Genomic DNA, 12946 nt, shown 5'->3' on the forward strand with positions numbered 1-12946 from the left:
TAAAACAATGGGTGGTAATATCCCATTTCTATAAAAATGGTCTTTAAATGTAGAAGAAAAATGACTTACTAGTGTATGTGTATTGAAATTTAATGGTTGTTTAGGTGGTGAGTTTGAGTGACTTCTTTCTTTAGGATTCTTGTATTTTTTGCATTTTTAATATAAAATGAACATACTAACTTTCATAACCAGAAAATAATTATTTAGAAAAAGAGGCTAGCATTTCTAGGCTAGGAAGTAGGGAAACTGAATCGTTCTACTTTTAGTGGCTTTATAATTTTTAGCTATGTGATTCTCATTTTTTTAAAAGATTTTATTTGAGAGAGTGTGTGCACGAGAGAGGGGGAGAGAATGAGAGAGAACGCAGGCAGGGGCAGGGGGAGAGGGAGAAGCAGGCTCCCACTGAGCAGAGAGCCGGACGTGGACGTGGGGCTCGATCTCAGGGCCCTGGGATCATGACCTGAACTGAATGAAGGCAAGTGCTTAACCGACTGAGCCACCCAGGCGTCCCTGATTCAATCCTCATTTTAAACAGTTTTCTTTAATATTATAAATGGTTCTGTGTTAGAAATGTGGTAGAATATTCCATTGTATCAATTCTTTAAGTTGTTTTTGTAACTACTTTTCGTACCTTTTTAGAAGGCTGGTAGAAAAATATGTAGTGTAAACCAATAAAGTGAACAATAACTTTTGATATTTTTGAAATCTTACGATAAAATCATACTGTGCAATAGAATAAATTTTTTGCCCTCATATTGGAGTCCAGAGGTTTGTAATCTTTTTTGTAACACAGTGCCTCTGGATTAAAGCTACAAACCTTCCCAGAGGTACACATTAACTTTTGCCTGTAATCTCAAGGAGTGTTAAAAACAGGGCTGAGTTCTTCTCAAATGACCTCATAACTGAGGAACAAGATTTCGGTTACAGTTATTCCATTTCCCATAAATGTCATGCACTGTTCAGTCTCATCAAAGGAACAGTTAAGAGCAGCTCTGTGTGTGTGTGTGTGTGTGTGTGTGTGTGTGTGTGTGTGTGTGTGTGTGTGTTTTGCGGGGTTGGTTCACGTGTTGCCAGCCCTTTGATCCAGTGGACAACTGATGCCTTGTGCATGTGGCATCCACTTCTTTCTTTTTATCTGCCCCAGCATCCTACCAGCTGAATTAGGAAACAAAACAAAAACTCATAGCTATTCTAAAGGAGTCTGAGAAATGTTGATGAGAGGAAGGACCCATGGAAAAGAGGAATGTACAGTTAAAATTTTAGATTTTGGGACACAAGCTAGATTTTAGGTCAGCTGTGCTGAGAAGTGTGTGTTTGTGCATGTGTGTGTTGGGGTTTGGAAGTAGGGTAGTGAGCACTTGGGCTGTTTATAGACCATTCCATTTGTGTATGTCCAAGCATTGGAAGGGCTGTTGAGAAATTGCTTCAGTGCTTAGAATTCTGTATTGTGAGATGTCTTTTAGTTGGAGACAGTGGAAAACCTTACCAAACTGGCTTGTGCAGAAAAGAGAATCTTATAAATCAACTGTCCATGAGTGATGCTGGCATTAGCAAAACTCTGTGGATGGCCTGTTTAATGTGATTGGGACCTAGTTTCTCATTCTTTGTGCACTGCTGCCTGAAGCATCAGCTTCATTGTTCATATATCATCTTAAGGTTAGCTTGACGCTGTGTCCCAAGGTTGTGGTCAGCAGCTGTTGGGACCGTGTGCTTCCTTATTCATGTAGAACAGAAAAGGGAGAGTGTCCTTGTCTCAGAATTTCTAGCAAAAGTCCTCAGATTCATTCTGACTTAACTGACTTTGGTCAATGCCCACGTCTGAAATAGTCACTTGTGATGAAGGGAATCCATTAGGTTTTCCATCCCTGAAGCTGGGAGCAGTCAGCTTTCCCTGAACCACAGCGATCCTCAAATGACCGATGGATACCGAGAAGACAACCAATGGGATGGACGCTGGCAGACCTCCACTACTGAGTGCCCCCATGAGGGGTTGGGTTTAAACTCAGCCACTTTGGAAAATCTGAGTGGAGCAATGGGAGGGTCTTGTGTTGTTTCCACCCTCCTGTAAATTGAAGCGGGGTGGGGGGTGGGGGGATCATAGTTTTATGGAAAAGACCAAATACAGAGGTCTCTTTTTTATTCTATTTAAAGTGACAATTTTCTGCACACTCTTAGAAAACCAATGCAAATATTTCTGATTGGGGAGGGAGTTCGGGAAGAGCAGATTTCTCCTCCCCAGGTTGAAATGTACCAGCAGAACCATTCTATAACACGAGCCAGGCCACCGGGCTGAGCACATCTTATATATTAGCCATGGGAATGTTTAAAACAATACCGTATGTAGGTATTTTTCTAATTTTCTGGATAAGGGCTTATTCTTCACGTTTACACCATTTGTAAACAGAAGAGCTGGGTTTTAAACTCAGGTTTTCTGATTCTGAAGTCCATCTTGTTCCCTGAGCAAGTGTTGGATGTAGCTGTGTCTGTCTGTACCCACCTCCTGTTGAAATCCTGGCTCTGCCCCGCTTATGAAAGTGATGATCCATACTCTACCCATACCCAACTAGGGCCCTCGTGGGACCAGAACAGACCTCGTTCTGTGCCGAAGTTTTCTCCACTATGTCATCCTGTGTCAGTTGGGGATCTATGCCATATTGTACGTGCTCCTTCTGAAAACAGGGCTTTAGCTTCTGTCAGCCCCTCTTATTTCTCTAGAGGTCAGAGTGGGACTAGAGACAAATGTCTTTCTTCTCTGCTTCCCATTTTCTCCACTTGACCTTGAAAATGCCAGTTAAAATGGAGTATATAAACATCTTATTTTAAAACCTATATATTCTTTTACTATTTTTTTTTCTTGATGTAAAAGCCCCTTTCTTTGAGTGGAGGACACAAACTGGAGTTCTGTGAAGTCTTATATAATTATAACCTTAATGCATGCCTGCGGGTTCTGTTTCATTTTTAAAAACTAGATATGTGAAATGCTGGATGTTTAAAGATATTTTTCCTAATCTAGTGTTGTCTTGCCCACACCTTTTTTTTTTTTTTTTTTATCTTGGCCTCATGGAATCTTTCCAAAGCAGTTAACCTACTTTTCCTAGCAATAATAACTCCTTGGTTCACACTTTATTTCATCAGGACGTGTACTTTTAAATTAAATTACGTAATTCGAGTAACAGATACAATTGCCACAAAAGGGGTTTGGGAACAAATGTCACTGCTTCTTGGTGCCTTCCTCCTCAGCTGTGGGAGCAGCCGTGCACCCATAAGCTGTGAGTTCTGTGCCCCTCGTGACCTGCAGCAGGTGGGTGGGTAGTCTGTCTGCTTCACAGGAGTGAGGAGCCCTGAATCTAGTGAATCCAGCTAGCTGCAGGCTGGTTACTAGTGTCTGCCGTATGAACTGCATCCCTCTCCTCACTCAACCCCAAGAGAGGCCTCATGTAAACTTGTTCTTGGGAAGTGAAGGGACTGCTTTAGGGCTTGCCCTGGTTTGTTAGACATGCGTAGGCCAGCACCCCAAAAGTAGACCAGATGAGAAACATTCACAGCCTTCGAAACATTCAGCACGGAAGTACAGAACTTGTTTTTTACCCCTCTGGGTGAACAGGACCATCCTGCCTGTTTTCATGTATAAACTGGTTGATTTATGTCCCTGAATCATAGGATCAGAGAGAAACATGGCTTCTGTTTCCTCAACTGTAAAAGCTGCCTTTCTGGAGGCTGGGTCAAGCCAGAACTTAAAATTTAACTTTTGGTGCCACCAAGTGGTTGGTTTTGAGTTAACCACTCCCATGGAGAAGGATGGTTTGACAAACGACTGAAAAAAACCCAAAAACAAATTGGGGTGAATCGGCAGAGCACATAGGATTTTTAGGACAATGAAGCTACTCTGTATGCTACTGTAATGGTGGACCAATGTCATGAAATTTTCCGAACCCAGAGAATGTGCAACACCAAGGGTGAAGCCTAATGTAAACCCCGGACTTTAGGTAATGATGTGTCAGTGTAGGTCTGTTGATTGTAACAAATGTACTCCTCTGATGGTGGATGGTGATGACGGGGGAAGCCGTACATATGTCGGGGCAGAAGTTATATGGGAAATCTGTCTTTCAGTTTTGCTGTGAACTTACAATTGCTTTAAAAAAATCTTATTTAAAAAAAAAAAAACTTCCATTCTACATTTTCCCTTCTAGCTACTGGTATTGCAAGTAAGAGCAAGGTAAGATAGAGATATCATCTAGGGAGGTTGGCTGACTTCTCCAGCATTGATGACAATCCCTTGATAAAGTTCCCACATTCCAGAGGCTGCATCCTAAGCTTTGTAAATCTCAGAAACCTTTTATTTTTTCACTATCTCCGGAGTTGTTCAATTTTCCAGGGTTATATCATGCTCACTAAACGTTCAAGAGACTTGTTAAGTCAGAATGCTAATGTAGTACTTTACAATTAGAAATGTCTGTGTAGTGGGAGACCAAAACACAGGTGTTAGCTGAGCAGTTCAGTCTCTGCCCTGTAGGAAATTTATATGGGAAGACAGATTATACTGAGTAGGTTGCTTGGCGAATACGTGGTGGTGGTGGTGGTGGTGGTGGTGGTGGTGGTGGTGGTGGTGGTACGGTAGAGGGACTGGGGGGGGGGTGTAAGGTTGTTTATCTTGAAGGTTAGTATCATTGAGCTGATACTGCCTTTTTTTTTTTTTCGAGATTTTATTTGAGAGAAAGAGAGTGTGAGTGTGTGCCGTGCAAGAGCAGGGGGAGGGAGAAGCAGGCTTCCTGCCAAGCAGTGAGCCCAATGCAGGTCTTCATCCCAGGACCCTGGGATCATGACCTGAGCCAAAGGTGAGACTTAACCGACTGAGCCACTCAGGTGCCCCAAGCTGAGACTATCTTAAGCACCTAAGGTCTATATGTGACTCAGCTGGGAATATGTTGCTTGGCAGTGCTGATGACAGACTGACCTCATCTTTTTCTTTGGGCACTCTTTTGGAAACTATGCTGAACATCTTGCTTCCATTAACTCATTCTTCCCTCAGGGCACAGTATGACTGGCAGGGCACATGCTGTAGGCTTGCCAATAAAGCCCTGGTCTCTGGAGAATCTGTCTGGTCCCCATGATTAACTTCAGCATCATCAGCCACCGTTTGTAGGTTTTTGCTTGGGAGAACCGGTCTCTTTATTGCATGATAATTTTTAATAATTTCATTCTGAGAGGAAGGCTTGTTTTACGTTTTGGTGATTGTGTCCCCCAATGCAGGTTGAAATTAATATGTAAAATCCTTAATCATTTTGGAGTAGATTCCTAATAGCAAAACAGTACTTGCTGACGGCAGGGATTATTCTAGGTTCTAAGTCAGTTAAGATGCATTTCTGCGGCTCACTCGATGTCTGTCTTCAGAGCTTTGTACAGACCTCACTACCTACTTGCATATACCTGTGGTTCCTCATTGGAGCTCCATTATCTCCAGTTCTTGGTATGTTCTCTCCCTGCCCCCATTATTGTCCCTTGTCCCAAACTGCTGCCACATAGAGTCCTCAGTCGGGAGTACTTGGGGGGATATTTACAAAGTTATAAATTGGTAGCCTGTGACTAGAATTGGAGCCACAGATCTTTTACTTTTGCCAATCTGTTGTTTTTAAAAGCTTGACTTACTTGACAAAACATAAAAATGAGGAGATTCGTAGAGAACCCTGAGTATCCAGTTTCTTTGCATACAGGTTGCTCCAGTTACACAGGACCTACATTTCCAAAGGGCAGTAAGTTATTGGAGTGGCCTAGAGAGGATATGAACCTTGGAGTTATCCTCAGGCCCCACCCTACCCTTTCACTCATTTATGTTACTACTTGGTCTTGGGGAAGGGGTGACTCTTGGCGACTCTAGGAAAAACAAAAGAAAAATGAAACACAACAAGCCTAAGGAAAGCAGTGGTTTTCCATGGAGGATTTTTTTTTTTTTGCTTCCTGTTCTTTTGCCTGCCTTCTGAGGGGAATTCCTTCCTAACTTGTTCTTAGCCTCTATAGAATCCTGCTTCTCTCAGTACGACACTTCTGAATATATCCTCTGTGGTTGCAAGAGGGGTCGTGTTGGAATGTCACTGGGGAAAGCATACAGACTTTGGGGTCATAAGACCTGGATTCAAATCCCAGTTTTGCTCCTTACTGAGTTCAGTTTCCTTTTCTGTAAAACGAGGGCTGTAACTTATCTCATGGGTTGATACGAGTATTAAATGGGGTTTTGGATATAGAGCATCATGCAGAAGGCAGGTACTCAAACAGTAGCACCTCCATCTCTCTCCTATCAAGACAGGACTTTTCCTTCTTCGTGACCTTAATGAAGTCCGGCTGAACTTCTGCCCCTGCTCTCCTGTTACTTACACCCCTTTAGTCTTATAATAAAGCTAACTTTTATTTTTTATTCCTTATAACTTCCAGTCTTTCCCAACCATACATTTCAAATAGTTCCTTTTCTTTTTGTAGCCAGACTGTGTGTAGAATATAAGAATAATAATGGTAGGTTAATTTATTTTGAGGAAATTCTATAAGAAGGTATATCTTCTGTCAGATCTCTAATTTTGTATATTGTTTTATGATAGAAACTACATTTGCTTTTATAGCAATCTGTTGAAATTCTGAGTATACACACCTTTCTCCCTCCATTGTATGTTTATAGAAGTAGAGCCAAGGTCAAATGCTGGAAAGTCATCAACAGAAAAAATTTGTACTGGAAGAGAGACACTTCGCCTGAGAGCAAAGGGTCCTGCCACCATGGAAGACATGGTAGGTTATGTTTATTTAATTCCCATTCTGCTTGGAAATGTGTTTATTAGAGCTGGAAATAAAGATAAAGCCACAAAGTTAAACAAAATACCATATACTCTAATTAAAGCATGGACTTTAATTCACTGCCTACTTTAAGAATTTGAAAATTATTGAAAGCATCTAAAAAAGAAATGTAGAAAAATAAGTACAAGAGAAGAAATTGTGATCTATAGCTGTCTTTAGCTATCTGCAGACAATGTTTGCTAGGATCTGTAGACATCTGGACTGGCTCAAAAACTTAACCAAAGTTGTCTGAGAACCAAGAGTAAGTCTCAGAATCATCTGTAGTAGCAGGCACACTTAAGGTTTTGATAATGAAAGGTTATATTCATGAACTCCAGTCTCTTTAGGTAAAACATTTTGTAGTCATCTTTGACTCTTCTCTTTCGTGTTCCATGTCCCTTCAATTAGCAAATAGACCAGAATCCAGCAACTCCTCACTTCTGCCCTCATCACTCTGGCCCAAGGCACCTACATCTTGTCCTAAATATTGCAGTCACCTTGTGTTCAGTCTTCCTGTGTTCACCCTTGCCCTCTTTCCCTCTGTGCTCAACACCAACAGCCAGAATTAAAAACACAAATGGTTACTTTTCTGTTCCTAACTCTCTAGGGGTTTCCCATGCCACTCAGGATAAAAGCTAAAGTCCTCAGAGTGACCAACATGATCGGACTCTGCATTTCTTCTCTGATCTCATTTCCCACCACTCTCCTCCTGGCTCTAGCTGCTTCAGCCACATGGGTCTCCTTGTTGTCCCCAAATACTCCAGATGCATCATAACTATTGCTGTTCCCTCTCCCTGAATGCCTTGCCCATTTAGGGGTAGGGCTCTACTGATTTCTTCAGGTTTCTGTCCACATATCACCTTCTCTAAAAGGCCGCCTTTGATTATCTTGCATAACGAGCAATTCCTGCCACCCCTCCCCCTGCCCAATCTTCCTTGCCCTTAATTTTCTTTAAAGCACTAAGCACAATAGGACACATTGTATCTTTGTTTCTTGTCTGTTTAGTTCCTTTGCTCACATGTCTTGTTCACTGCCTTCACCCCAGCGCCTAGAATAGTACCTGACACATCAAAGGAGTTCACATCTTTGCTGATTTAATTAATAAATAATGCATTTAAATTTGAGAAGAGTAGAGTTTTGCTAATTGACTTGGTCAGTGTTTGAGGGACAAACACCAAAAGGGGAAGAGAGAGATGGAGGGAGGAAAGGTGGAAGGAGAGAACAGCAGGGGTTAAGGGAGACAGGGTAAGGACTCAAGGTGACAAGTGGTGGTCTGCTCACCCAGTGAAGTTGTCCTGTATGTGGGGGTGAGGGGGGTTTCAGGCATGCATCTGAGGCTAGGGAGCTCCTGCAGGCAGAGGGTACAAGTGCCAGACCTGGCTAGTTATGTGTCCATATTGTCCTAGGATTCCCCATGTTTTTGAAGAGCAGAAGAGTAAGGCGAACAGTGAGGAGGCCATTTTCACAGAGTGGGATCCCAGAGGTTGTTGGGTGACGATGTCCAGGGTCAGTCATGGCGGTGGTTTGTTGGAGCAGACACTCAAGGAACCGTGAGGCCAAGGTTGTGCTTTTGAGTGTTTGAGTCACCCAGGATGTTGTCAGTTGGGGGGAATCCTGAGGAAGACTCTGAGTTGGTACCTGGGTACTGGGTAGTGAATGAAAGGATTGGCATGGAGGCAAATGCCAAGGAAGAGACCTGGGAGGGCCAGAAGCCTTTTGCAAATGAGATACGATGAGGTATGTGGAAAAACTCAGGGCAATGACATCTGGCCATCCTGAGTCTCTACTTTCCCGGTGTCCTGCATACTCTTAGGCATATTGCTGCGGGCCAGTAGGTGTTCATTGCATGACTGAACAAACCTGAGTAGAAGAAAGGAATCTGGAAGAGAATGGAAGAACAGTGCAAGGGAGCTGGCAGGGGGAGCCAGGAGAATGCCCACTGCTTTCCAGTCCAGGTTGGGAGGAACAAAGGACAGATCTTAAAACTACTTATAATGGAGGCAGAGGCAGTGGGAAAACTCCATGTTGCTTCAGGAGGAAGGTCATTGAGTAGTTAACATAATTGATATGTGTTGAGTACCTGCTATGTGTAAGGTGCTGGGATGAGAAAGAGCAGCTGAAGATCTCTCTGGGGAGGTAGGAAAGATTTATTTGAAGATAAACATCTAAAACTCCATTCCTATTGCATAGCCTGTTTCATTAAGTAGGGTAATTGAAAGTAGCTTCTAATAAAAGGAAAAAGCTAGTTTGGTACTCATAAATTTGTTGCAAATGACTTATCATCTAAAGAATTTATAAATATGAAACAAGTCACCTCCTTATAACCTAGCACAAATTCCGAAAACTGTGGAAGAATTCCACCTGCATACCTCATAAATTATTCAGTATGTGTTTCTTGAGACAGGCACAGTCCTGGTGCTAGTGATATAAAGATGAATAAAGACCTTGTTCTCCTTTAAGGCGAGAGAGGTGTTGAAAGAAGCTATTGAAAACCAGGGAATAGTTTTAATGTCATAGAGGAGGGCTGATCAGCTGCTGTCAGGGATGGGGAGAGAGAGAGAGATGGGGGGGAAATTCCATCCTGAAGAAATGATTGAGTTGGTTAAAGGTGGGGAGGAGAATGTCTAGGCCTGAAACAGTGATGGGCTTTGGGGGACGTTGTGAGCATCCATGGGATTGGAGTGTGGAGTGCTGGAGGGTCTTGTGGGGGTTGAGGAGGCCTGGGTCAGAATGTGAAAGATCTGTGGAAATGGGGGAGCCATTTAAGAATTGTGAGAGGAGCAACATGGTCCATTTTGCATTTTAGAAAAATCCCTTGGTTCTAGTGGATAGATTGTTGAGCAGGGTAGATTTGGGGGGATGAACATTGCAGGCAGGGAAAAAAATTTAGAAAACTTCTGCAAATACCAAAAAAGCTGAACCCAGGCAGTCAGAATGCGAGTGGAGAAGAGGTGATGAGATCAAGAGCTATTTAGGAGGTAAAATGGTAATATATTGATGTCTGATTGTGTATGGGAATTACTGATATTTGTTATGAAAACCTACAGTATGGCTGGTTGGATACAAAGGTGGACATCCAAGTTCCTTTGCATAGCCTGTTGCTTTACATAACACGTTCAAAATATACCATAAAGAAGGCAAGAGTGGTATATTGTACCTGTTACTGTTTTTAAGGCTTAGTTCATATAAATAAAAACATGAGAAAGTTGTAATATCCTCAAGGAAATAAAAATTGACATTTGTAATAAAATGCATATTTCTAATAAGTTTGGAGAACACAAAGCAACATATCTATAACAGTATTAAAAGTACTATGAATTTCTTACAATCTAATCTTGAATTCTATATTTGCACTGATAGTTGGTTATTTCACATCTTTGGGTAATTTCTTTTTCTTCTAGGAAGCCATTTAGAACCAAGTATTGAAGTAAACTGAATGTAGAATCAGACTTTGCCAACATTAAACCAAGATTTTCAAAGAATAATAAAATGCATCCAATCATGCTTTTCACTGAAACCTTTAATAATAGTTTTAGGAAGAACAAAATATTTTGATACCATTAATACACAAAAATTACTTAAAAATGTTTGTTGAGGTGCCTGGATGGCTCAGTCGGTTGAGCATCTGACTCTTGATTTCAGCTCTGGTCATGATCTCAGAGTCGTGAGATTGAGCCCTTCGTTGGGCTCCATGCTCAGTGAGGAGTCTGCTTGTCCCTTTACCTCCCCCTCAGATCCTCTGCCTGCTCTCTCTCTTTCAAATAAATAAAATCTTAACAATAACAAAATGATTGTTTCATCATTTCATCCTTATAACATTTCTATTTTTTGTGTATTTTTATAATGTACACAATATATTAATATAGTAATGTATATAATTTATGAAAGACACATTCTATTAAAAAAAATGTTTAAAGAAAGGGTGCCCAACTCTTGATCTCAGGGTTGTGAGTTTGAGCCCCACGTTGGGCATAGAGCTTACTTCAAAAAGTAAAATACAATAAAATGTTATTAAAATTAAAAAGAATCATTAAAGAAGACCATTTACCTGATACAAACAAACTTTATTCGTGAAGTGGACAGTCTCAGAGAATTGCAAAATGGGGTAGAAAGCAAGAAGCGTTGATAGGATAAAGAATAAAGAACAAGTAAGAGAAAAATAGAAAACATTTGACCGGCTGGGGCCACATAGTCCTTCTTTGTTTGGGGTGAGAAGTCCCAGAGTTGGCTTGTGTTTGGAGATCGGCTGACTGGATTATACTGTGTTTCTGATTAAGCAGAGTATTTACAGGGACAGGAAAGTTAGATAACATGACACCTTGGGCAGGGCAGCTCCGTCTTGGACCTAGAAAATTATTTCAACAATACAATAAAATTAAATAAAAAGTAATGTTCAGAAATGTTTGGCTCATTGCACTACTGGGTATTTACCCCAAAGATACAGACGTAGTGAAGAGAAGGGCCATATGCACCCCAATGTTCATAGCAGCAATGTCCACAATAGCTAAATCGTGGAAGGAGCCGAGATGCCCTTCAACAGATGACTGGATTAAGAAGTTGTGGTCCATATATACAATGGAATATTACTCAGCTATCAGAAAGAACGAGTTCTCAACATTTGCTACAACATGGACGGCACTGGAGGAGATAATGCTAAGTGAAATAAGTCAAGCAGAGAAAGACAACTATCATATGATTTCTCTCATCTATGGAACATAAGAACTAGGATGATCAGTAGGGGAAGAAAGGGATAAAGAAAGGGGGGGTAATCAGAAGGGGGAATCATGAGAGACTATGAACTATGAACTATGAACTATGAGAAACAAACCGAGGACTTCAGAGGGGAGGGGGGTGGGGGAATGGGATAGGCTGGTGATGGGTGGTAAGGAGGGCACGTATTGCATGGTGCACTGGGTGTTATACACAACTAATGAATCATCGAGCCTTACATAGGAAACCGGGGATGTACTGTATGGTGACTAACATAATATAATAAAAAAATCATTAACAAACAAAAAAAAAATGTTTGGCTCACCTTGGGGTGAGCCATTAAAAGGTTTGGAGACCCTTCATCTGCAAGATGAAGGCCAAAGCCCTTTTTATGGCACACAAGACCCCTTAAGATCTAGTCCTGTCTGGCTATACTCTTTATCAGACTCTGTGACCTCACATAGATGTTGTGTATTAATTGCAATACTTTTTAAGACTTTATTTTTAAGTAATCTCTACACCCAATGTGGGGCTTGAACTCACAGCCCTGAGATCAAGAGTCACATGCTCCACTGACTGAGCCAGCGAGGTGCCCCTGTTGCATCCTTCTGTTTGCAGTGTGCCCTTTCCTGCTTATCTTCCGCCAGTGTATCTTTGAAAACAGTTTTGAAGTCATCTTCTTTCTCAAGTCTTCTGTGACTCTTAAGAGATTACTCAAAGGTAATTTAACCTTTGCCTGTGATGCCTCTTATAGCCTTTAATTTTTTTTCCTTATTATTACATAGTTATGTATTTTCACAGTTTTGTCTCCCCTTCTAGATTGCTAGCTACTTGGAGACTCTGTTCTGGTGTTCTTCTTTGAATCCATAATACTTAACACTGACACCTAAAATAAGTACTTACCGTATTGATTTGTATCGAATCACAGACACATTGTAGATCTATTTCCATCCGAAAGAGCTGATGTACACAACCGTGAACTGGCTCCACATCAGATTTTCCTTTATCCTTAGCCTTAACTTTCAAGAGATTTCATGTAAAAATAATATCTTATTTCTCTTTTCTTTGATAAAGCCCTCTGAGACCAAAACAAAAGCAATTGGAAAGATTGATGATCTTCTTGAATTATACATGGGAATTCAAGATATTGATTTAGGTAAGATTATATTATAAGTCTTACATTTCTTAGTTGAATTTAGTGCTTCTTTATGTTTTGCTTGCATTTATACTCAATGATACTTTTCAAGGTAAAAACTATTTGTAAAGTGCTGAGAAAAACATAATGAAAGTAAGGATATAAAACATAATAATGAAAAGACCTGGCCCTTACCGTTTACTAGCTGCAAGCCAAGTCAGCTTTTCTAAACTTCAGTTTTTAATCTACAAACTATAAACTATAATAATAATCTTCCTTCATGAG

The 12946-nt window shown here is 41.0% G+C and overlaps 1 protein-coding gene across 2 annotated transcripts in view; it reads left to right on the plus strand.

Annotated features, from left to right (window-relative positions):
* Positions 1-12946, plus strand: part of GIPC2 (GIPC PDZ domain containing family member 2) — a 327817-nt gene that overhangs the window by 52212 nt on the left and 262659 nt on the right. For both annotated transcript variants that reach the window (XM_087866035.1, XM_045801946.2), the window contains exons 4-5: positions 6665-6771; positions 12601-12682. In XM_087866035.1, the coding sequence (XP_087722161.1) occupies positions 6665-6771; positions 12601-12682 (189 nt within the window). The remainder of the gene's footprint in view (positions 1-6664; positions 6772-12600; positions 12683-12946) is intronic.

This window comes from Ursus americanus, chromosome 12 (genome assembly GCF_024610735.1).
Source record: "Ursus americanus isolate L20-20 chromosome 12, mUrsAme1.1.p, whole genome shotgun sequence".
Lineage (NCBI taxonomy): Eukaryota > Metazoa > Chordata > Mammalia > Carnivora > Ursidae > Ursus > Ursus americanus.